At 40.7% G+C, this 25,842-nt stretch overlaps 1 protein-coding gene across 10 annotated transcripts in view; it reads left to right on the top strand.

The window, feature by feature from the left end:
- The first annotated feature begins 3,429 nt into the window (after positions 1-3,429).
- Positions 3,430-25,842, top strand: part of FIP1L1 (factor interacting with PAPOLA and CPSF1) — a 43,478-nt gene continuing 21,065 nt past the window's right edge. For 5 of the 10 annotated variants that reach the window (XR_014792163.1, XR_014792162.1, XR_014792161.1 and 2 more), the window contains exons 1-11: positions 3,430-3,726; positions 7,203-7,242; positions 8,444-8,504; positions 10,771-10,874; positions 11,689-11,750; positions 12,300-12,407; positions 12,987-13,117; positions 13,407-13,475; positions 16,433-16,542; positions 19,832-19,939; positions 25,431-25,524. Coding sequence is in view for 7 of the 10 variants with exons in the window: in XM_084856765.1 (XP_084712891.1) it covers positions 3,639-3,726; positions 7,203-7,242; positions 8,444-8,504; positions 10,771-10,874; positions 11,689-11,750; positions 12,300-12,407; positions 12,987-13,117; positions 13,407-13,475; positions 16,433-16,542; positions 19,832-19,939; positions 25,431-25,524 (975 nt within the window). In the remaining 3 variants the exon portion in view is untranslated. The remainder of the gene's footprint in view (positions 3,727-7,202; positions 7,243-8,443; positions 8,505-10,770; positions 10,875-11,688; positions 11,751-12,299; positions 12,408-12,986; positions 13,118-13,406; positions 13,476-16,432; positions 16,543-19,831; positions 19,940-25,430; positions 25,525-25,842) is intronic. The other 5 variants (XM_084856767.1, XM_084856766.1, XM_084856771.1 and 2 more) reach the window with 3 other exon arrangements.

The raw sequence follows: 25,842 nt of genomic DNA, 5'->3' as shown, positions 1-25,842 counted from the left end.
CTATTGCTTCAGATCACTCAAGTAAATCAACCAAGCTACAAAGAACCTATGGCCAGTAGGCAATGTATTCTGGAGGGAAATCTCTCACTACATCAAAATATATTAACTGATCAAACACTGAGCATGACCAAACACACCCACTGAGTCTTCTAAAAAAAACACACCATATCATACAGTAGTCTGTCTCTAACAGTTTATGTTATAACACCAAATTAAGAGGGAATCCAAGATTATGGATGAGAAAAATCCTTTGTGACGCTAATGATCTCACTTGAGAGTTTTTTCATACTAATTCTTTGTAGTTGTGTACGAATCAAACTACAAGATACACATCTTGTGCCAGGATCAGATGTCAAGTGTGCATGCATGTACTTTTTTTTGCCACTTACCCCTTTAAACACACACACAAGCAAGCAGTGATCAAATCTTTTCCATCTATTCCTTCTGTGCATTTTAAAGAGATAAGTGGAGAAAAACAGAATGGGCATGCATACTTCACATCTGATGTGCAACATGTATATTTGGTACAAAACCACCCAAATTTGCATGAATGTCTAAGACATTTAAATAGACATCTTAAAGGCAGCCAAGAAATATTTTAAATAATAATAAAACAGTATTTATAGATATATATCATCCTGTGACTTGAACTGAAAAGTGGTTTATGCTTCTACATATTTTTCAGAAAACAAACAAAAAAAAACTTTACATGCCTGACAGTTAAAAAGAAAAGAAAAGAATGCCTTCTGAGTTCCAGAGTAAATTTATTAATTGCCAATCTGTAGCCATTACTGTTTTGTACGTACTGCCCACCATTGTCTTTTAGTTTAGGTTGTGTTTTACCTTAGTTATTTCACCTGTGCTGGATTTACTCCTTCAAATTATTTATACTATTATCCTATCCCCTTTCAGCTTCTTTAATAGTGCAACCCTATAAATGTGTACTCAGATGCAAGTCCCATTGAGTTCAATGGGGTTTAACAACCCACATGAGTGAGTATAAGATTGCAGCTTTAGAATGCAATGGCTAGCTGGGGCATGCTGGGTGTTGCAGTAATTTTTCTCTCTAAACCTGCCTAGGATTTATATATTCTCAATTCCTTATTCTTGTTGATCTTCTTTACACTTGTTATGGTTTTAATTTATCCTTTCTGAACGTTGACGGCCCAAACTGAACACAATTATAGTTTTCTATAGTTTAGGCTTTGGGATGTACATATTCATTCATTCTTGCTATCCCTCCTCTTCATAATTCTGGTTTTGTCCATTTTCATTCTTCCTCCATCACAGTTGTCCATATTGGTGATAGAATGTTGCTATGAAAACCATTGGGTTGCAATCCTGTGCAGATTTACTTTGGAGTAACTCCTGTTGAACAGAGTGGGACATTTCAGTAAACATGCGTAGGATTGGATTGCAGCATAGCAACTCTTATTTTTACAAGGCTTGTGCAGTGTTATACTTAGCATGTTTACTCAAAAACAAGTCCCCAATGAGTTTGTTTGAGATTTGCAAACAATTGCCTGAAACATCTAAATTCCGACCACACACACACACACCAATCAGTAGCAGGCAGTACAGGAGCGTAGGTGATCACAGATGGGGCAGGATGGTTTAAACCCACAATCTCTGCCCGCTGCTTAGCTGATTGTGAAACACAGTGAGATGGCAATCCATCTGGCTGTATTTCCATTCAGCCCTGAGAAAGGAGAACCCTTTTGTCAGCACACAGAGAGGATTCCTGATAAAAGAAGCCCCCCTCACCCTTCAGGAATCATAACTTCGAAGCACTCCAGGCAATAGCTCCCAACTGAACCAGCTTCCCTTTCCCACCTCCAAGGGATGGAGCTTTGATGGGGGAGGGCCCCAGCAGGTCAGATGGGGTGGCCTAGTAGGCCTGAGGTTCCCCACCACTGCTCTAAAAAGTTGCAGCCTGAACCTTTTTGTATATGACAGTAAACGTGGCCAGATTCTACCATGGTTTCAAGAGGGACCGGTGCAGGACTGCTATTTCAGACATGGTTTCATTTGAACCAGAATTTGCTCACCAGGACTGGATCATGAGTAATAGAAACAAGGACTGAACCAATATTTTTAATACCAGGGTTCAGCCATGTGAAATGATAATAAAGAAAATGTTAAGTGTCTGCAGAATGTTTCTCCCTCACCACTGACTAACCTCAACCACCTCATATACACCTGGAAGCCTCCCAAAACAAAGGGTGTGATTTATAGGCAGGCTTGAATTCTAGCACCTCTTATTTTAGAAATTAAGAGTAGATTTGTGAAGTTGATTTCTCCTTTCTGGTCCAACTTTACTAAGCAGCCTGAAAAATTGAAGACCTTGAGGAATAAAAGAACAGAAGAGCAGTGGTACATAGAAGGAATTTTCAGGATGAGAGGTTGTGAAGGTAATATTTAAAGACAAAGGGGACTCTGGGGGTCAAATTAAGGACAGGTGTCCGTATACATGGGTGAAAGAAAATCTTGATTGGGTAAACCGGAAGCTTGTTATACAGTCTCAGGGGGCACTCAGTGGGTATCTTACCGTCCCAGAAATAGAAAACATCATCGTAACCTGCTGGTGAGTGGAAGACTGCTTGGTGCTTAAAAACAAAACTCTCAACATAGAGTGAAAAGTGTTTGAGTAATAAACCCAGAAGCCTTGTTCATTTTCATGAACATCCAGTGATATTCCTTATTTTGTTGTTGCAAGGAATTATTTAAAAATTGACTTAGAGTAGACATTCTTGAATAGTGTTCCCATTTAGAATGGGATGATGCCCCTTCCATGGGTGCGGGTCAATAATTACCATCGGGAAACTAGTTATTGTTTTCGACCGAACGGGAAATAATGTGTTCAAACAAGTGAATAAAATTTGACCTTGCTTGCATTCATCTGAGTATTGACTTGAGTCAAATCACTTTGTAAGCTAAAACCGTGCAGCATGTCCTGGGCATTTATAGTGGAGGTGAGGGAGTATTATATTTTAAAAATCTGGGGTTTGGCTGGGGAGAAGCCTCCATGCCTTCTGAGAAGCTCCTCCTGAATTCTCTGGGACGTACCGCCGCAAGCCTGAACAAACGTAGGGCGCAATCCTATGCATGTTTAGACCGGAAAAAGTCCTACAATTCCCAGCATGCCTCCAGCCAGCACGGCTGCCTGGAGAGAGGCTGGGAGTTGTAGGACTTTCTTCGGTCTAAACATGCAGAGGATTGAGCCCTTCACTAGGAAGTAAGTCCCATTGAACTCGGTAGGATTTACTTCCCGCTAAGCACGCCTAGGCGACCAGTCGCTACAGCGCCGACAGAGGCTTTGTTGCCCCCTTTCCTCAGCATCCGCAGCCTAACTCTCGGGAAGAAAGCGAAACGCGCCCGCCGCTCCTCCTCGTGGGGCGCCGAGTCTGCCCCTTCCTGCGTGTGTCAGTCACGCCGAGACGGGGGAGGGGAAGCGCAGGCCGTGGCGCTCTGCTGCTGCGTGTGGCAGCCTCTCGGCTTCTCCGAGGGCGGGGAAAGGCGTCGTTGCTGCCGCCGCTGCTATTACCCGGTGGCGGGGAGGAGAGAGCGTTGCGGAGCGCGCTTCAGCAAAGCTTAGCCGGGCCTAGCGCGGCTTGTTCGTGTTGGGCGGGGAAACGGCCATGTCGGCGGGCGGCGAGGTGGAGCGACTGGCGGCGGACCTGAGCGGGGCCGGCGCCGGGGATGAGGAGGAGGAGTGGCTCTACGGCGGTACGAATCTCACCCCCACCCCACCCTGCCCTGCCCTGCCCCTCTCAAATGTGTTGTGTCTCCCCCCGTTTCCTCGGGCTAATTTGGGCCTCCCGGACGGCGGGAAATGCTAGGCCCGGGTGCAAGGGGCGCAGCGGCAGCATGCCGACTGTAGGCCTTTCTCGAGGCCTGCTTCTCCCAGGCCCGGCTTCTCTGGCTCTGGAAGAGGGGAGGCGTCGGATGGTCTGTGCCGCTAGCCTAATAGGCCCTACAGCCAGCGCCCCTTTATTTATTTTTGCCCAGCTCTTAAGACGACCCAGTAGGCCTCTCCTTTTCCTCTGTAGGTCTGGGGCTAATGCTGCTGTTTCTCTCGGAATATATAGTATATATTCACCTGTTCGCTTCCGTACAGATATGTACATAGACGGCTAAGTATTAAGCGCAGTCCTATGCACCTCTACTGGCAGCTAAGCCCTATTGAACTCTGCGGGATTTCCGAGTAAACGTGTAGGATCGGGCCGTAAGAGGCCTCTCTACAGAGTGGGGTGGGGGTTGTTCCATAAAGTACAGTGGACAGATCTGGGCCGTTGTGAAAGAAGGCAGGAGCATCTATTAGGTTCCTTTTTTAAGGCGTCGTGTTTTGGGAAGCAAGTCGACGCAGGTCCGGTTTCTGACTCGATAGCACCATTCTTCCTCCTCCCTTACCTCCCCCCCGGTGCCTATCTTAATGTTCTGCAACCCAGCCACCATATTGATGCACTTCCTGTCTCTCTGGAGGTGACCGGGATTCTTGAACCGGTAGTAACTTCAGATGTTTTGTATTATAATTTCAGAGTGTCTACTACGTCTTACTTCCTGGTAAGGTAAACCACGAGGATTAGGGGAGGTTGGAAAGCTATGCACATGCTATTCTTGTTTGTCATGCATAAGACCAGAAGACCCCAAGTTTTTTAAACTACACGTTTGAGGTTTTTTTGTGTTTTAAACAATACAGACATAATGGGGGGCATTGAAGGGGGAGTTAAGAACAGGTTACCGCTCACAAGGAGAAAGGGATTGACGTGAAGTAGAATACAGGGTCAAGTTACTGAGTGTTTAAGGAGGGCAGCTAGGTATATATGTCAATAGATGCAATTTTTATATTCAAATAAATGCCTGGGATCCGTTACTGATAGTGAGCTGCAAGTTCAAATATAGAAAAGGTAGTAAGATCTCTGTCTATTGAAAGATTAACAGTGGGGATTTATCCTTTCAGTGTTGGGAGTATCAGCGTTTTTGCATTATGAGGAATTGTGAAATTTTTTTTCATTGGCCATTAGAAAATAACGAGAGCACAGGAATATAATTTAGATGTATGAGGACATCAGCAAATTTAATTGAAATCTCTACAATTACTATGCAGGTAGACCTCCACCCAAAAGAAAGACACTAAGGGCGCAATCCTATGGCCGCTGGTCAGTGGCTAGATGGCCATAGGATAGATCGGTTCCCTGAGAACCAACCTTCACCCCCTCCCATGCTGCCTCATAGGCAGTGCAGAATGGCCCCGTGCTCGGAAGAAGAGTGCAGAGTGGCAAAAATGGGGCGTTCCTGGGGGCGTGCCGGGGTGGGGAAGTAGGAAATCTTATATGACACTTCCAATGTGTTGTCTGGCCGCCACTTCCCACGCTCCAACTTCCCACCGCTAGACAGCTGAAATCGGCTGTCTAGCTGCAAATGCAGGGCAGCTGAAGCGCAGCAGGGACGATCCCCTCCATGCTTCTCCTGTCCTGCATTGGATAGGCGGTCGCCTCCAGGTTCGGAGACGGCCACCTATCCTGGTAGGATTGCTTCCTAAGAGACTACATGGGGTGGGTGCGGGGAGTCCCATGTTGATCAGAAGTACTTGTTGCACAGGCCTGGCAACAAAATGGGGCAATGTTGTGGCTAGAAACCATATGTCACTACTGTGCAACCTCTTCCATGGGATTGCTTTGTTCTTCGTACGTAAAGAGAGGGAGAAATTGTTGTGAATGTCAGGACAAGAACCCTGTTGGATCAGACCAAAGGTCCATCTAGTTCAGCATTCTGTTCCTACAGTGGCCAACAGATGCCAATGGGAAGCCAACAAGCAGGATATGAGCACAATTACAGCCCCATCCTTATGTTCCCCAGCAACTGGTATTGAGAAGCATACCGTGTATCGCCATCATGACTAATCATTGATAATCATATTCTCCATGAATTTGTCTAATCCCCTTTTAAATTAATCCAAGTTGGTGGCCATCACTTCATCCCCATTGGCTTTAAATTGCACATTTGAAATTGGATCATATGAAGTTTTATGAAACATCTTGAAATAAATTATTCTGTTAGAGACATCCTGCCCATGGAAGAGGATTTGGATTAGGACTGCCATATTTATGGCATGTTTGTTTTAACTTTCATAGCTTCATGACATGCAGAGTCATCAGGTAAAGTATTTCCCTGAATACTCAGCAAGGGGGAAAACTTTACCTGTTGACTTTCTGCCTATCAGGCAGCTGTTAGAAGCTTGGCTTTGAAGAGGAGTTGGTAATGCTAATTTAGCCATAGGTTTGCTTGTGTTCAGGGAACGCACACTTTCTGATACCAAAATGGTTGACAAGGTAATAAGAAGGAAACTTGGGTTTTGTGATTTAGCTAGGCAGGTGCTTTCACCCATCTAGCTGAGCTGTCGGTGAGGGGGAGGGACAGAGGCTGGGGATAGCTCATATCCCTGCTTCTCCAATCCCTTCCCTTCCCTGTCCAACTGGTATGGCCCCTTTCCCTCCTCTCTAAGCTTGCACTTCCTTGCTCATAGAGGCAGCCGGTATGGTTCTCTTCATGCTGGCTGTGAGGGGTAGTGGGTGGGGAGCTCGGACTCCTGGATCCCAGGGCAGAGCACTGTCCCTGGCCTCGGATTTGGGAATCTGAAAAAGCCTATGGCCCCCCAGATGCTGTCTAGGGGCAATTGGATTGTTCTCTAAATCTGTCAAATCCCACTAACGCATACCATAGAAGCCGTTGGGACTATTTAGAATGTGAACCTAATTTTTTTAATTTGCACAAATCTTAAATGGTATAACTTTGAGCACTATATAAATTCACTTCTATCTGATTTAAATTTAATTAATGAGGGCCAAAATTCTCCAGTTCCATTGACTACAGTTACGGTTGCCACTTCCTTTCTGTCCTTGCTCTTGTGTCTATAGGAGCAGTGTGAAACACAAAAATGAAGTAAACAAACTTTTCCAGCAACCAAGAGAAATGTTGATGTTTCACTTGCATAATTTCTGAGGGTCAGGTATGGAGCAGGGCCAGTAGGAAAGTAGGAAAACCTAACTGATTTGAGACTTCACAGTGGTTTGAGAAGTCCAGTGAAAATTTGAAAAATAGATGCATGCATTATGTATAAATTAAAAGTGAAATTCTGTGAGGGATTCTCATTTATGTCATATCAGAGAATTTTGAATTAGTTTTGCTTTTGCTTTTTGTAGATGAAAATGAAGAGGAGAGGCCAGAGGAAACACCTGCCAGGTAGATATTCTGTCACTTGTGTATCTTTGTAGCATTGGCTGTAAAGTGTGTTGATAATAAACTCATTCATATTATTCCTTGCTGAGTTGTTCCATACTGAAACTCAGAGATCCTGTATTTTATTCCCCTCTATATCTTTGAAACGTCCTGTTATGTATGTGGAATGTATCAGATGTTTATAGCTGAATCTCCAACTTAATTAGTTTATGATACTTGCGTGGGGTTATGCATGCAGTATTATGTGTTTCTCTTTTGCTGAATGTATCATTCCCCTTCTGTAGCATCTTATACACCTGCTGCAGCAGATCTCTGTGTTGACAAGTTTACTGTGCACAAATTGCTGTCACTGAATTGGGGTAATGATCTTTGAAAGCATATTTTGGAGTTGTTCCTGACTGTGTATTAAAATGTTATATTTAAAAACTTTCACTGTAAAGGCAGGCAGCCGTAGACGTGGTTTGCACGTAATGGCAACCCAGAGTATGGTTTGAGTATGGGTTGTTGAGTCATGGATTGTCATTATGTGAGAACCCTGCACTATGGTTGTGGATAATTATAGTAGTATTCTTGGTGGCTACTTCCCCATACAAATTTGCTCTAGTTCGAGCCTGAGAACCTTTTGGAATTATTTTAAATCCTACTTGTTTGGGCTATCCAGTTAGGTTTTTTTCTTCTGTCAGTTTTATTTTTCATAGTACTTGTTGTTTATTTTATACTACCCTGAATCTTTGAGATAGGTTTATTATAAAACTTTATAAATGTTTGGCTGATTAAAACATGTTGTTAGTCATAAGTATCTAGGCAGCATGCGCAATATTTTTCTTAAGAGATAATTCATTTATAATAAAATGTATACAGTTTATTATTTTGAGCCTTAAGTAAACTATACATAGTATGCTTAACACCAGTGAGTGGTATATTCCTTTGAAAAATAAAGGCAAGCTTTTGTAACTAATGGTCCACATTACAACACCACTCGCACGCCACCTTAAAATTAACGGAAAATCGTACCACTCCTTCAGTTGATTTTATTTTCGTTTCCATACATATGGATTTTCCGGAAAATAAGTTGTGTCCAACAAAAATATAATGATTTCTATAAAACATGAGTAGTTCTTACATAATCCAGTTTAAACTGAACGGATTAAAAAAAATTACGCTAGTACCTACTAAATAGTTAATGTTTTTTTTTATTTTTAAGTGCTCCACCCACAACTGGAAATGAAGAAGAAGCAGCTGCTGAAAATGGTGTAGCAAAAACGGTAGTAGCAATAAAACCAAGCATTATAGAAAATTATTTAACATTCTTTGATTCTGAGCAAACTGTTGTGATAGCTAATAGGATCTAGTCAGTGTGTGTTTTCACAGTTCTATAGTCTATACAGAGTATTTAGTTAAGCCAACACAGATGCTAAATGATTTGAAAAATACAGATGTTGGTGGTATGCTTTCTGAAATTGCCCTTAACTTTGAAATCCCATAGACTAAAATCCCAGTTTGTTTCACTATCCTGTTCCTGGGAAGAATTCAAAGTGCCAGTTATGACCTATAAAGCCTTATATGGCTTGAGATTAGGCTACCTGAAAGATGACCTTCTCCCATACAAGGCTGCCCAGTTCTTAAGATCTTCTGGAGAGGCCCTTCTCTTGAGACTGCTGCCTTCAGAGGCACATATGGTGGCAACCCGAAAGAGGGCCTTCTCGGTGGCTCCTCCCACACTGTTGAACTCATTCCCAAGGGAGGCTAGGTTTGCTCCCTCTCTGCTGTCCTTCCACAAGCAGGCAAAGACTGCTTTGTTCAAAAAGGCCTTTGACCTTTAAGTAGGTCTATGTTGGCTTGAGTGCTGTTCTTTTTTATTTTATTTTTTTAGTTCTGTGATTGCTATATTTTTATTGTATTTTAATGTATTTTATTGTTTTAATCAGTTTTAATTGTGCTTGTAAGCCACCTTCAGTGCCATTTTTTGGTAGAAAGGCAGAGTACAAATCAAATAAATAAATGAATGAATAAATAAGTCCTTTTCTTCTCTAGTATAGTTTTGGATTTCAGACAAAAACAGCATAGCATTAAAAATGAATAGATTTAATGTGGTAACAAATCATATTAGTACAGTTGAAGTTCCTTGGTCTCACCCAAGTTATATGATTAGCTTTGGTTACTTTTATTTGGCTCTTGCTACAACAATTTCCTTAATTAAAAACAACAAAACTCGTATTCTGAAAGGAGTGTGCAACAGGTTACAGCCCCAATTGATGCTTGTTCTGAAAAATGGTAGTTTCAGGAGTTATCAATTTTATCTCCCCCTATGATAAAATCTCCCCAGTTATCAATTTATCTCCCCCTATGAAGCACTGTTGCTAGATGGGCAAAAAAGGCCATCTAGCAAAAAATGCAGGGTGGGAGGACAGGGGCGAAGGTCGTGTCAGCCACTCCTCCTGCCCTGCATTGGCTGATCAGAAACCTCTGATTTCGAGGGTGCAATCATTTGTAAACCATCCGGAGAGCTTTGGCTATTGGGCTGTATAAAAATTAAATAAGGATTGCGCCCTAATGAATGTAGCGTGTATCATGACCAGTAGTGTTTTCATTGGGTATAATGGGCTTGTGCCTAAGTACTTAGACTTGGTTTTGTTGTCTTGTTGTTTCTGTACTTTATGGAGTTCGCTAGTCACATAGTGGTAAGAGAGGGGATGTTGCACAATAAAGGTGCATTTGCACACCCATTGTAAGCTTGAATGTAAAGCTCCTGTTGTCTTCAGTGGTACAACTTTATAGTCCATGTAGAGTAATGGTGTGCAGAAGGAAGATCTGGATCTACTAGTAAATGTATGTGTCATTTGTACTACATTGTTAAAGATTTCTAATCCCAAATGTTTAACAATAGTATCAACCAAAAGCCCCCCCCCCCTTTCCCCAAACTAGATTGCTGAAACAACGAAGGCTTGAGGGGAAAATTAGGAGTGGATTTGGGTATGAAAGGACCGTGCCCCCCAATTTGGTACTAAAAACACATTCTGGGTGAACATGTGCTCAAAGGCCCCTGATTTCTTATTTCAAAGGCTGGAATCTGTAACTTGCTTATTGGGGATTTATTTACAAATAAACGTTTGCAGGAGTGTGCTACAGGTGTATGGGGTATCCACCTCAGATGTTGCTTTGTCTTGGCTATTTTGGACCTGACTGTGTAAGTGAACCTAGGGGTGCTAGTGAAAAACAAAGTAGATCCCTCAAGTCTGAAGTCTGCCCACTCCTGATATAAATAAACCCTGGGATTATGAAGCTAGTCAAATGTACTGTTGTTTCCTTCTTGAAATACTTATGTTTGACCTCAATGCTCGTTTGTTCTGCTTAGCTTTTCAGATTTAGAACTCTCTTAAAAGCTATAAATGCTATCCAGAATATTGAAAATATACCATAAAATTATAATATTTTTCTTAAACATTTGTAGTGAAAGCAGTATAGTGAAATTTAACTTGATCTTGCTAGTCACTAGATTACATATTCCTAATCATAGTATTTTTCTTATAGAAAGTGACAGAGACCGAGGATGATAGTGACAGTGATAGTGATGATGATGAGGATGACGTTCAGGTCACCATAGGAGATATTAAAACAGGAGCCCCACAATATGGGTAAGTTACCTGCTGGCCAAGCATCTTGAGTTTCATGGTACAGTACTAATGGCACAGATCTAAGGCGGGCTTGTGAATATTTACCTGCCTTGTCACATATGGCAAGTAATAGTTGCCTCCAGACAAGGAAGCATGTATGTTTGAGAAAGTTGTTTTGTTTTGTTTTTGTGTTTGTGTTTTGTTTTGTTTATCTGTTTGGGCCACAAATGACTAACACACACGTGTGAGAGAGAGAGCATACAGGCATACCTGCCACTAACATGGACTCCAGCTGTTGCCAACTTTGGGTCCCCAAATGGCATTGGATTACAGCTCCCATCATACCCAGCTAGCATGGCCAGTGGTCAGGGGTGATGGGAGTTGTAGCCCAACAATATACAGGGACCCAACAATGGGAAAGACTGGACCAGTCATTTACATGGGCCTTATTGTCATTCTACGCTATGGGGAAACATAAAGCTCAAAATAGATCTTTGTTGCTGTCAAGCATTTTTGCCATTTTGCTATTACAAAATTAATAGCCAACTGATTGTAGAGAGTAGAGCTTTAAACATTATGAAAGATTAAGTTATTTCAGTCTAAATTTGGAAGTCAGTTCTTGTGTTGCAGATTCAATGAAACGTATGGTTTGAAGTGGGAATGTGATGATAGCAAGTTCAACTTCAGCATCCATTATTTGCACATAAAACAAAGACTAAAACCAAAATTATCTACTTCACAAAAAGAAAACTCAGAATTTGAGGAACATGCTAGCATCACATTCCCACTTCAAACCACCTTGGTCTTCATGTAATATATGAATGTTAATTTTTAGGTATGGAGCAGCACCAGTGAATCTCAACATTAAAACAGGAGGGCGATCTTATGGATCTTCTGGTAAGTATCTTTTGAGGTCTCATAAATAATAAAATGGGGGGAATTATGCAGCATTATCTACTAAATATATCATTCACTACAGTATAACAAGGAATTAGGAAAACAACAATGGGGATGCATTTATGTCTGATTGTAAAGATACGCATTTTAGCCTTTTTCACTTTCATAAGGAAGGTACAGGGTGAGTTGTAATCATATCCTCATAATAATGAGTCATGCAATCTTATTAAGTAGACTGGGTTGAGAGATGCTCCCAAGGCACCCACTGAATGTCATGTCTGAGGTCTCCAATGGCCAAATTCAACATTGAATGTAAATTTTGAATATTAAGCAGTCAGTTGCAATGGTGCACAGGTTACTTCTTTGCTTCTACTTTCTTTTTCTGTATAATTAGTGAATTCATTATTTCCTGTTACATGCCAGGCTCATAAACACTACTAGCACAGTGCTTTAATACAAGTGGCAAATACTTTAATTCTAATGTAGAAGTCTTAATAGTGTATTCTTCCTTTGGTTGCATGAAGTTCATATTTTAACACTTCTTGATAGGGGCAAAAGTGAAAGGAGTCGATCTTGATGCACCAGGAAGCATTAATGGCGTTCCACTATTAGAAATTGATTTGGATTCCTTTGAGGATAAACCTTGGCGAAAACCAGGTAAGAAATTTTGCACTGAAATTGATACCATGGTAGAAGCTTGTCAGTGCAATTGTATAAGTGAGCAGAAGTGTGGATTTTTCATATAGCAAATGAGAAGATAAGCCATGGTTCAACTAGTAGTGCTTGTTACTGCACAAAACCATTTGAACACAACACATGATTAAGAAACCATTGTTGCTATTTCCTTTAACTATACTGAGGATAAGACAGTTGAATTTTGATGTATGGGAATATGCCAGTGCATCTTTTACAAGTATCCATCAGCGGAGAAGATTTCTTAACTCACATGAATACCCTTTTTAATGTCTACTAGGAATTTTCTGGTTTACTGCAATTCTAGCTTATATGATATACTGCTTGGTAAATTGCCCTCTCCTTTGAAACACAATTAGTTAATTGTTACTGGTGGCTGTAGGAAATAAAGCGGAACCATGTGCTTCCATAAGGGACTCCTTTTCATCTGTATTTCACTGTTAAAAAACAGCCAGTGAGTTTGGTGACAAACAGTTCTTGCCTTTATTCTATGCCAGTTGCATTTAACTCCTAGAATGTTCTGACTTTCTTTTTCCTTTTAAGGTGCTGATCTCTCAGATTATTTCAATTATGGGTTTAACGAAGACACCTGGAAAGCGTACTGTGAAAAACAAAAGAGGATACGAATGGGGCTCGAAATTTTACCTGTTACCTCCACTACAAATAAGATTACGGTAATGAATAGAATCTCTGGTTATCGAATTATGGAAAAGCTTTTCCTTCTGAAGCTGAAATAGTGCTGTTATCCACAGTGAGTGTTAGAAGCCTTTGTTTGGTTCAAAAGTTCATACCCTTCCTTCCTGTTCCTGTCATCCAGCACTTTTGCTCCATTTCTTTGTTGGCCTTTGTGTTGATAGTGTGGAACCACCAAGCTACAACTAGCTTGTATCCTGTTGTTAGTTGTAATGTAGCCCATCAGTCCATAATGTGGTGTTTTAATGGGCAATGTGTTATTTAACTTAGGCCGAAGACATTGCTATGGAAGTAACGCCAGGGGCAGAGATTCCAGATGGCACATACAATCTTTTTAAGGTGAATGTTGGTAAACTTTCCTTAGTCACTCTAATTACTGTTTGCCATACCACTTCCAAGGTCTCAGTCTAAACACAAGTGGACATAGCTATTTTTCCAAGTTTTTTATGTATCCTTGAGATGTGCTGCATGTAGAACCTGTGTTTTACCTTTGCTGCTGCAAGCCTGTGACTTGATGGCCTAATGTACTAATGATTGCTATGGCAGTTATTTAATGTCTTGTATGCTGCATCCTTTTGGTAAGATGAATTGCTACTTTACAGAAGTGTTGAAGTTTAATGTATGTTTATTTCCTATCTAGAAATCATTCAAGTAAGAAAATATGTCAGAGTATGATCAGAACCTGTTGAATTGATAGTTTCTCTCCCTTTAATTGCCCATTTCTATATTCTTGTGGGGCCTAGTCTCTTTTCCAGGCAGTAATCTGATACCTGGAAAATCTATCCCCTCATACATAGTAAAGCTAGGATCTGCTTGGAGTAAGGGTAGGGGTCACAGATCATGGCTGGTGTTGGTAGTCAGCCATTATTTGTGGCCATCACTGACACTTCCCCTCTGAAATGCATGGAGGACTCGGGGGTGGGTGGGAAGCATTTCATTAGGCTTGCAAGGCACTGAGAAACAACAAAAACTCCAGCTGCTTTGAGTGCCTCTAAAGCCCAGTAGGAAGACAGACATGAGACTCCACACCTGCATACCAGAGGACTCCAGGGAGAGGCAGTGTTTATCTCTTTCCTGCCCTGCATGAACTGAGACAGACTTTCTTCATGCTGGATAAAGGGCAGGAGGTCACTAGAATAAAAGATATGGTCACCATTGGCAACTCCATTTGTGGATGCTTGAGTAAAAGCTTTGTGTTAAGGGAGTATATGCTCTTACTTAGATGGTATAAGAAGATGGGTAGCGGCTTGGTGCTGGGGAACCAAATGTACTTGCAGAAAAATCCCCTTTTCAGGAGAAAATGTCGTTTCAGAATGCACATGAGAGACCAACGCAGTAAAACTTATATGAAAAGTACATAGAACCTTATTATTCAATGAAACCAGGAACAATGCCTCCCCCTCCCCTTTTAAATAATTTGATTTAGTTTGGGACAACAGGAGCCAGATGGAAATTGCTTTATAGGCTGGATCTGGGCCATGGGCTGCCAGTAGGCAATCTGTATTCTATACAGTTGTCTAATTTATTTTCCTATTTGTAGATGGGAGAGATTCTAGCCTTGTACGGTTCAGAACTGATGAGGGATGTTTTATGGAGTCACCAGTAGGTGACTACTGGTCATGATGGTTATATCTCATCTCCAGTATCGGAGGCAGGATGTCTCTGTATACTAGTTTCTGTGAAATGTGTGGGAGGATGCTATTGCGCTCATGTCCTGCTGTGGACTTCCCATAGACATCTGGTTGGCCACTGTGGAAAAAGAATGCTGGACTAGATAGGCTTCTCATCTGATCCAGCAGAGTTCTTCTTACGTTTTGTGCAAATACTGTGTCTCGGTCAAGGGTGTATGTGACCTTCCTGGTCCATATGCATTTTATATGACTGCAGGTGAATTTGTGGAAAGATTTTGGATGGGAAGCCATCGGCCAAGTTGAGTGTAAAATGACCATCCAGTACTGGGTGCAGAGAGCTGATTGAAGCTAAATGTAAACCAAATGGATGTAATGAAGATGATTTGAGGTTGGCTTCTCCCAGTTTGTTGCTTGCTAGTAATACTTTATTTAAATCATATTCTTTTCTTCAAGGACCCCAGGATGGCATTTATGCCTCACAATAGTCCTGAGAGATAGTAACATGCTCAAGGCCACCTAACAAGTTTCATAATTGATTTGAATTGATTTCCCACATTCATACTCAACAGTCTGACAACTACAGTGTATATGAGCAGGCTTGGGATGTCGCTGAACTGATTAGAATTCCATGTGTAGTGATGACCAGTAGTGCTGTTCACTATAATTATCTGATGAGAATAAGAAGGCTACATGTACTTTGCTGTCTTCAGATAGGGGTGGATTTCTGGGTGCTTTCTTGTCCCAGGCAAGTGGATAATTGCAGCCTTGTCTATTATATAAATAGTTTTTATCCCTGGCTTTGTTTAATGTGTATGTGTAGTTTAGTTTGTTTTGTTTGAAGAGGAGTTTTCTCAGCAAGTAGATGGCATTTTTTTTAACGACAGGGTTTTCATGCACAAGACAATCTGCTGGAAGACTTAAGTCTAAATATTTACAGTCTTTACTTAAGTGGTTTAACTTTGGAATTCTTATTTTTAGAAATACTATAAAATTCTATAGTGTATTGCCTTTCTGATGTTGCAGACTGGCATTATAATCTCAAAATGTGATGGTCATATTTAATGAGTATATGATTATTGTGGCACTACTTTGCTTTTTTCTAGAGATGCCATGAAGATTTGCTTTTCAACAGGGGAGACAATAGGAGTTGGTTTTTCTGTCTGATAGATAACTGGCTGTTGAAACAGTTTGGAAGTTCACTGTATCATTTTTAGTTTCTGGTCCACACTAAAGACGTATGCTTCATTGAAAACTTTATGCAGGCTGCAGCATAATAATACAGATCTCTTTGGGGTTCAGTTTATGCTCGCTCACCAGACATGCCCCGTAGAATTTTTGGTAGTTTTTTTCCCCTTTGTTTTTTTTTGTGATTTGACAGAACCTCATGCTGTATCACAAACTGCTTTTGAAACTCACCCTCCTCCATTTCAAAGGTTTATCACAAGGCCTTGGGGGTGGGAGGGACACTTGGGCTTGAAAAACAAAGCTCCTTTGGACACATGGAAGTAGTTCTGGGGTCTCTAGATTCAGGCCATAATATTCCTGTGCAAGATCTCCTAGGACGAGCAGCCATATTACTTTAGAAATGTTCATTTCTGTACTTTATTGGGAGAGAGACTTTATTTTAGATTAGACAATCCTAATGAAAAAACCTTTATTCTGAAGGTGCAACAGGGCAGAACTGGAAACATGGAGAAAGAAATACCGCTTCCTCCAACCAAAGCTGAGTTTACATCTCCCCCACCCTTATTCAAGACAGGAATCCCATCAAACAGGTCAGTTGGACAGTCATTTTCAAGCTGCTATAGAGAAAATACTTCCAGGTTACCACCATCCAAAGAAACGTTTGCATCTTCCTTTCAGATCTTATAATTTTCATACTTCAGACTGTAAACCTAGATGTAATTGAAGTGCAGATATGTATAAAATATTACTAGTAAAAATGAAAGACATCATATTTCAGCATAGTTGGTGACTGGAATTTTAAAATGTCCATGCTCCACGTTTAAGTATCTGTGCAATTAATGAATTAACTGCAATAATCTTCAGGTGGAAACACTTCCCCCTCCCATTTCTAGAGCATCCACGAGGAAGAGATCGGAAGTGTTTGCTTTGGTATTTGATTAAATGCAGCTTGTCAATTTCATGTAGACCTGACAAACTGTGGTTAATCTTAACTAAGGTTTGTTTGAAACAAGCCAACTTCAAACCATGGGTTATGAAGTTGGCTTATTTCTACAAACCACAGTTAAGGTTAACCACAGTTGAGGGCTTGTGCTGGGGGGATATGCGAGCCCAAGGCTCACTGCAGCTTATTTCCATCACAATAAACCATGGGATATGCTTTATTTTTTTGCTGTGGTTGAGAAACATACAGAGGAGTGGGAGGAGACATGCTTTATTGTGACATCCAAACTGGCTCAATTGGTTGGTTCAGGTGTTAATACATTACATTAAAAAAGTCTGTGATCACATAATATATTTGATTAGTAACTTCTTGGCATTTGGCATACCACAGTTTGTTGTAGCATCTGAACCTATAAACCCTGATTGTACAAGTCTTACAAACTAGAATTAAACTAGAGTTTGATTTGATTCCTAGTTTCTAGGGCTTGTACAAACTAAAGTCTGCTTGTCTGGATTCAGTGGCAAACCATGATTTGCAAAAACCCAGGAAGGTAGTAACAAGTACAGGGACATTCAACATCTGAACCAACCTGTTGCCAGTGGGTAGCTTAAGGGAGTACAGAAGTGTAAGCAGGATTATTTCACTATATTGAAAATAATGTGTTAGCAAATAGGAAGCCATTTAGATTCTTTGTATACTGGAATGGGTTTTCTAGTGTTCATATGTTAACTTGTAAACATGTGAATGTGTTTTCCATAAGGTAATTTGAGGACTGGTTAGCAGCAGATACACATCTATGTAAAGAAATCTTGTCTGGCAACTTGCTTACTTTTTTGTTTTTCTTTTTAAAAGTTCTGTTTTAAACTTCAAAAGCAATTTGCCTTTTAGTTTCCCTTTTTTTTTTCTTTCTTTGTTGTTGTGATAAAAAAAAAGCTATGCAGAATGATAACATTCAGTATACTGGAGATAAATGAACCAGAGAGATGTGTATACTCATTTTCCTTTTAGTTTCCCTTTATTTTTATTTCTTTGTTGTTGTGATAAAAAAAAAGCTATGCAGAATGATAACATTCAGTATACTGGAGATAAATGAACCAGAGAGATGTGTATACTCATGAATTTTTGCAGAGTTCCCTTTTTTGCAACCTTTAAATGCTTCTTTTCAAAAAGCAGTTTGGAAATTTAGTGGAAGAATTTAAAAAGGAAATGCCAATTATGTGTTCCTTTTCCTCTGATTTACCCTTTTTATATAGCTTCCATTTTTAATTTTTGTTATTAAATGCAAAAACTTCATAAATCTCATTTAAAAAACATAAAATAGTTATTGTATGTATTAACATACAATAACTACTATGAAGTAGTATTTTATACTAAACTATGAAATACCTGCTAAGCTCTCACGCCAGTCAGTTCAGCTTAATAGGTTTAATACATACTGGATTTCAGTGGTAAATGCACAGCTTGTATTATGTGTTGCCAGTGCATCTGAATCCAGCCGAACATGGGCTTTGATAAAGGAAGATGTTTTATGACTAGGTCAGAGGAAATAAATATAGTAAGGCTTATGACCTCTTCCTCCTCCTCTTCTGCATTTCTATGGCTTGCTTCATTTCTTTTAAGCTGCCTTATTTGAGTGGTTCCTAATTTTGCTGGCATTCAAACAAGTCATCTGGCAGAGTAGTTTGGTTACTAGCTTGAAGTATTGGAAGCTGACAGACCAGTCTTGTAACAGTTTGGCTTTGCTGAATTCCGTGAGATTTACTCACAAGTAAATGTGCATCAGGTTGCAGCCTGAATTTTGCTTTCTCTACAAATCTGGGAAGCAAGACTGTTCCACCTGTGCTACCATCATAGATATTATTGACCTCCATTGTACATGTGTTGTCAGCCTCTTTGAAATTAGTATGGCAACACTGGGGGGGAAATACCATGGCTCTTCACAAGGAGTGATTTGCAATGTAGGGTTTGAGACCTGCAGGAAATAGCTGTTTACCAGAGATTGCACCATTATGTGATTGTTTAAAGGAGCAATGTGGTTAGGGCTAGAGCTCAGCTGTAATAATGTGGTAACGCCCCTCCCCTCTTTAGTCACTTTTGTCTTTGTAGGAGTGGCTTAAGGGATGAGGAAGCTGAACTTTTGTAACAGGTTTATGTAGCATTTACTTTTTGTCCTGCATTGTGAATAACTTTATGTATATTGGATTACTTACATGCCCAGTCAGAGTAACATTAAGTTGGAAAATTCTGCCATGCTGCAGGATATGGTTTTGAATGAGATTCTGAAAGTAAAACCCTTTTATAAACTTTTGCAATGCCCCAAACCAATGTAGAGTTGGTAAGTAGTTATAGTTGTCTTATCTGGAAGCCACCTTGGTAGGGTTTTATCCTAAAAGGCAGTATATAAATACTTGTAATAAACAATCTGCCTATATTTAAATGCTGTTGTAGTGTTTGCGATGCAAAACCCCTCCATTGGTTTCCACTTCCTTGTTTGAAAGTATACAAAGTTTACTGCTATTTTTGTAGTGCAGTCTTAAGGCATAAAATGCTTAGGATGGGGTATGGTGACAACCTTACAAGTGTAAGTGTTAGGATTGGCGTTGTTATGTAGTGTGTGGATATTTAAGCTTGCAGCGTAAACCAACATACTATGTATTTAGCCCATAGAACCAAGGAACGTTTAGGTAGGTAGTTAATGGAGTTGCAGTGGGGTTTAAAATATGTTTACTAAAGGAGACTGCCTGGGTTAGCACTCCAAATATACTGATACCATCTCTAGTCTTATTGGAATTGATACTACTAGTTAGTGCCAGAATATGTGATGAATGAGGGGGAAATCGAGGTAATAAGGAGATATGGGGAGAGAAAAGAGTCTCTGAGAGCCGGGGAAGGTAGAAACATAAGAAAAGAAAGACCTAGAACATTTATCTCACCAGAAACAGCACCTCTTCTCAGTCGCAGACGAGCACTGCAACCAGAAAAGCCAGTTCAGGCGTCGGGAAGTGGCAAGAACGATATGGGAGGGCTGAGTCGCCTGAACTAAGGTAAGAAAAATTTTAAAGGAAATGATCCTTTTTGAATTATAATGCTAATTTTTCTCATCAGTTGGATGTCTTTAGACAGGACTGCTATATAGAATAGCATTCTTGACTTAAGCATATGCCCCCATATGCAGTACATATCCTCAACCCTATGGAATTGTAAATATAGTTGATAATCATAACTATACCCAATACATCCATGGAGGTGGCAGGAAGAGTACTTTGTTTATATGTACAATTTTTACATATAAAAAACTGCAGAACTGTTGAAATTTAGATTATAGTAATATCTGGGGATTAATTTTATCAAAGCCAAGTAGGTTTATTTTTCCTCTTATTCGTGGTGATTAGTAATGGAGTAAACATAGAAAATCATCAGCATTTCAGATTGGAACAGCAGGTTTTACAAGCTACTAACTAGCTTGTAAACCTAATATGGTTTTAAAAGCATCACTTTATGAAATTCCAAAGCAAACTGTCTAGGCAGGATATAACCCACAACAGTAAACTTTTCTCACTGTTAATAATTACAGTTCTCGTACCAGTTGCTACTATAGTAGGTATTAAAAAAAGCCCTGCCCTTCAAATGGAATGTTGTTTCCTACCTGGTGGGGGATTTATTTGTTAATGGCAGTGCATGTGCTATTCTGTCGGTCTCCATGCTCTGATAGTTTGTATTTGAATTGTTTGGCTACTTAGTTTACATGTTACAGGCCCTGTATTAGCTTGTTTTCTCTAGACATTTATTTCCTAAACTGAAGATTTTAAAGCTGAAGTGCAGAAAGAGTTTTGTTTGGCTCATTTTTGGTGGTTTCAGATTTGTCTTATGCTGGGGTCCACAACATTGGCTGGCTTTGATAGCCTTTTCCAAGGGCAGTCTTGTCCTTGACTGTCGCCTGAACTTCTGAGACTTAGCATGATGTTTGGGATAGTCCCTTGCTCTCAGACCTCATGGACCTGAAGAGGGGAGCAGGGATCTTTGCATAACATTTCTGAGGTGTTCAGAGCACCTTGGAAGCACCATGCAAAAATGAGAATTCCAAGCCTTCCTTTTAAGCTTGTAGTTGAGTGGGGGTGGGTGGGTGAGGAGTTTTGGATTGTCCCAGCAGTTGTATGGGGCTTCTGAGGCCCTCCAAGCACCTCTAAAGTGCAGCACAACTGATCTCCTGCCCCTTCTCCAGCTCCAAGCTCAAGAGGAAGGCAGCGCCTAGTGCTTGTTGCTTTGTGCAACATAGTGATGGTACCCAAGTCTTCTGCAAAAGCACTCATTCACTCTGCAACATGCAGGGAAAAGGCTATTTTTCATCCTGGTAAGATTGCCCAGGGTCCAGGGGTGTACATGTTTGCTGTGATGGCTTACCAGCTGATCCCATGCAGAGATAGGTGTACCTATTTATTAACAGGATAGCCCAGCAGCAGAATTATGAGGCGGTTTATTTACTCAGTGAATATTTTACTATATTCCTACTGCCTTGTAGAAATAAGTATTGACTGCGAAGCCCAGACACAGTTTGACCCTTGAATTGACACCCTGTTTCTTCCCCAGCTCAAAGGTCAGAAGGAAGGCTGTAACTCCAAGGTAGTAAATGCCTCCTTGAGGAATGGTGAAGTCCCTGCAGCTTTGAAAGAAGCTGTGGTGAGGCCCTTGTTGAAGAAACCAAATTTAGATCCTGTGGTTTCGGATAACTATCTCCCTGTGTCAGATTTGCCATTCTTGGGCAAGGTTGTGGAGCGTGTGGTGGTCTCACAACTCCAAGCCATTTTGGATGAAACTGATTACCTAGATTCATTCCAATCAGGTTTCAGGCCTGGTTATGAGATGGAAACAGCCTCGGTCGCCCTAGTTGATGACTTACTCCAGAGAATGGATGGGGGGAGTGCAACCCTGTTGGTTCTTCTGGACCTCTCAGCAGCTTTCAATACCATCGACCATGGTATCCTTCTGGATTGTTTGTCTGGATTGGGCTTTGGAGGAACAGTTTTAAAGTGGTTCCGGTCCTTTCTGGAGGAGTGGTCTCAGAAGGTGGTGCTGGGGGACTTCTGTTCCACCTCATGGCTGTTAGCCTGTGGGGTGCAGCAAGGTTCGATCTTGGCCCTCATGCTTTTTAACATCTACATGAAACCACTGGGGGAAGTCATCAGGAGGTTTGGGCTGAAATGTCATCAGTATACAGATGATACTCAGCTCTATCTCTCGTTTCCATCTGCACATCCCAGGGAGGCTGTGGAACTCATGAACCCAGTGTCTGGAGGTTGTTTTGGAATGAATGAGAGTGAACGAGCTGAAACTTAATCCAGACAAGATGGAGGTACTGTGAATTGGGAAACCAACTACTCCAGATGGACATTTACAACTGGTCTTCGATGGGGTTGCACTCCCCCTAGAAGACCAACAGCGCATTCTTGGAGTCCTGGACTCTGAGCTAACTGGGGAAGCCCAGGGGGCTGCGGTGTCTATGAGTGCTTTTTACCAGTTTAGGCTAGTACACCAGCTGCGGCCCTATCTGGAGAGGACGGGCTTTGCCTAAGTTATCCACATACTAGTCACGTCCAGGCTGGACTACTGTAATGTGCTGTACGTGGGGCTGCCTTTGAAAATGGTTCAGAAACTTCAGAATGGTGCAGAATGTGGCCGTTTGAGTATTGGGGGGTGAGGGAAGTGATTTGATCACATAATGCCTATACTGCACCAGCTGCACTGGTTACCAGTGTGTTTCTGAGCCCAATGTAAAGTGTTTTTGATCTTTAAAGCCTTGAATGGTTTGGGACCAAGTTACTTGAAGGACTGCCTTCCCCCATATCAGCCTGCCCCCACTTTAAGATCAGAAAGAGAGGCCCTTCTCACCTGCCCACCTGTGAGAGCAGTTAGATTGGTGACCACATGTGAGAGGGCCTTCTCTGCAGTGGAAAAAGTTGACATCAGAGGTCCATCATGCTTCATCATTGCAGGCTTTTAAGAAGGCCTTGAAAATATATTATTTTACCATGGCCTTCTCTTAATAGGATTGCTGCTGTTGCTTTTTTTTGCTGCTGTTGTTGGTTTTATTGTTGTCTTTTATTGTTGCTTTTATCACTATCTTATTGTGTTTATTTTTTTATCACTTTTAATATTTTAACTGTTTCATGTATTTTATTGCTGTGAGTCCCCTTGGGAGGGCTTCTGCCCTGAAAGGTGGCCAAGACAGTTCTCAAATAAATAAAATAATAAAACTCACTATGCTTTCCAGAGGGCTGTAGAATACTCACCATAGTGAGCGTGCTGAGTGGAACTGTGGACCCAAAGCATTCAAGTTCTATGTAAACGATGATGTTTTTCTATGCTGGTTTATAATGAAATTTGTACAAAATTAACAATACTTGGAGTTAGGGTTAGAGGCTTGAACCTTCTGATGTACAGTTGCCTCTCTACTTACTGCTTCCATATGTCCATTACTAATGAAAAATGAAGCTTCATCTTTTCCCTAACAATTATTGTCTGCCCTGGAGAGCAGGGTTTACTGTCAGTAAGGCTCCCCCCCCCCCCCCGCATCTAATATTTATTAACCACTTTTCCTAAGATTGTATTCATTTTCTGTTTTTAGTTTGCCTGTTGCATGTTCACTTGAAGTATTGTTGAAAATTTAGATGCTTTTCTTAGGCTGTATATCAGCTGTTTATGAATTTTGACTCCTTTGTAGCTAGCATAGAATTCATTCATCTGTATTTTTCATATCTAGTAGTGAATGTTTTGACAGTTGCTTTTTGTTTTAATGATAAATTCAGAGACTTGTTGCCAAAATAATTCACTTCTTTGGCTACAGTCATGTGCAGAGGTAGAAAAATGCTGGCTGATTCTTAAGGTGGCAACCAGTTTTGCCTTACATAATTAAGTTGAAAATGGTGTTTGTCATATACTGTGTGTGTGAGAGGGTGGGGGATTTTACAAATGAGCCATTAGCATATTCATCCCTTACATAGGCTCTTCTCCCAAGCCCCCACTGTCCCTCCCTCAGCCATCTGAATACTGGGAGGTAAAAATAATTATTGAGAAAGAGAAAGTTCTTGTGTGTTGGCCCTGTGTCATACTTGGAGAGAGAACACTTTGGCTTTATCTTAACTTGTTTTCTTTGGATGAGGTCTAGCTCTATTAAAATGTATGGGAGTCTTGCTATTTACTTCAGTGGGTTGTGAACTGTAACATTTTGTTTAAAAACCACCCAACAAAGAAAATTAGGGGCTTGCTTCCCTTCTGTACGTTTCCTTAGGGTGTATGCTAGAGCAGATTTGGAAAGCCGCCTCCTGTCGATGCATCAAAATCATTCACATTTGAGGCATAACTGCCAATTCAAGAATGATTATTTCCAGCTCTTTGCCCAGCTCTTTGCCCTATCTTCTAAGGCAACACTACTTGCTAGAAATATAGCTCTTTGCTGCATCTAGGTATTAGAGTAGGGGTCAGTAACAGGAGTCCCTAATGCTTATTTTGGCTTGCTTGGGAAGCCAGCTCCCAACCTGGAGGCAAGGGGGCATTGGGAACAGTGACAAAAGGACTTCTTGCACTCCAGGGGAATATGGCTGGGTCTTGGCTTACCACGTTGTTTCTTTTTTTCCAGAGGCACTCCTGTACAACTATTAGCTTACCAGGGTGTTAGTTATTAGGTAGCCACCTTGCTGTAATATCTGTGCTACACAGTGACTTGGTTCAGCAAACAAACCAGCCATAATGGTTTAATTAACCCATGAAGGGCTACAGCATGTGCAATCTGTCATTATGAATATACAGCCTCCAACCAGAGATTGCCATGGCTTCTCATGTTGTGCGAGCCCAGCAAGGGTTATTTGAGGATTAAAATTGCATAACCCTAGAACAGTCCATGGGTTATTTGAGGTTGTTATTTAACCCTATAATAATCCCAGCTGGATTTGCACGACCAAGCCACTGTAACCCCTGTCCAGGGGTTGTGTATTCATAATGGTGGATGGCACACATCACAGCCCCTTGAAGGTTAATTAACCCACAGTGGCTGTCATGTTGTCCAGACTGGCCCAATGTGAAACTGAATAACACTATTTGATCAGTACCTTTTTGTTTACATTGTCCTTCTCTCCTTCTTATGTAATCTTCTGCAACTTTGGCTTCTACTATTTCTACCTTGAATTTCAAGGTTTTTCTTTTCAATAAAAAAGCAAGTATATGCTAGCTCTGAATAGATATTTTTCTTTACATATTGCTACTGTTTCTGGTTTGAGAATGCTCTTGATACAGTATTTTATGTTTAAAACAGAAGCAAAGAGTGTTTCTTCCTGAGAACCACACATTATCTATTAGAGAAAATTGTACTGCCTTTTCCTTTATAAACAGAGAAGCAAGAAATGCCTCATCTGACCATGCTTGTTGAATAAGATCCTTTTGAATCCTATATACATAGCACTTAAATGATTTTTCTTGATTATTTTGCTATTAATGGGTTGAAGTGCTAGAGTAACATTTTTCTTCAACTATATTCTTTTTCAGAAGGCTTTCTGGTACAATAGATGTGATTGGACAAACCATCACAATTAGCCGAGTAGAAGGAAGACGGCGGGCCAATGAAAACAGCAATATACAGGTTTCATGTTTCTATCATACATGTGTATTAGTAAAACAAGGGAGATTTCATTTTCACCTTAGCTTCAGTTTGTTTGTTGTTGTTGTTGTTTATTCGGTCAGTCGCTTCCGACTCTTCGTGACTTCATGGACTTTCAGCTTCGTGAAGTCACGAAGCTTCAGTTTAAGAACACTAAAATCTGCATGTTATTCTTGGTGAAGAATAAAAGGAAAAAGCAAATATAATTCCAAATCAATATATTGTTGATTAAGCTATTTGTTGACTCACAATATTAATATCATATAAGAAGTTGGAGATAATTCCAATTTGAAAGAATAC

The sequence above is a fragment of the Heloderma suspectum genome, chromosome 5 (assembly GCF_057233095.1).
Source record: "Heloderma suspectum isolate Gila_16-S chromosome 5, 16-S_ref, whole genome shotgun sequence".
Classification (NCBI taxonomy): domain Eukaryota; kingdom Metazoa; phylum Chordata; class Lepidosauria; order Squamata; family Helodermatidae; genus Heloderma; species Heloderma suspectum.
Note: the sequence above shows the minus strand (reverse complement) of the source record. Positions and strands in the feature narration are given on the sequence as shown.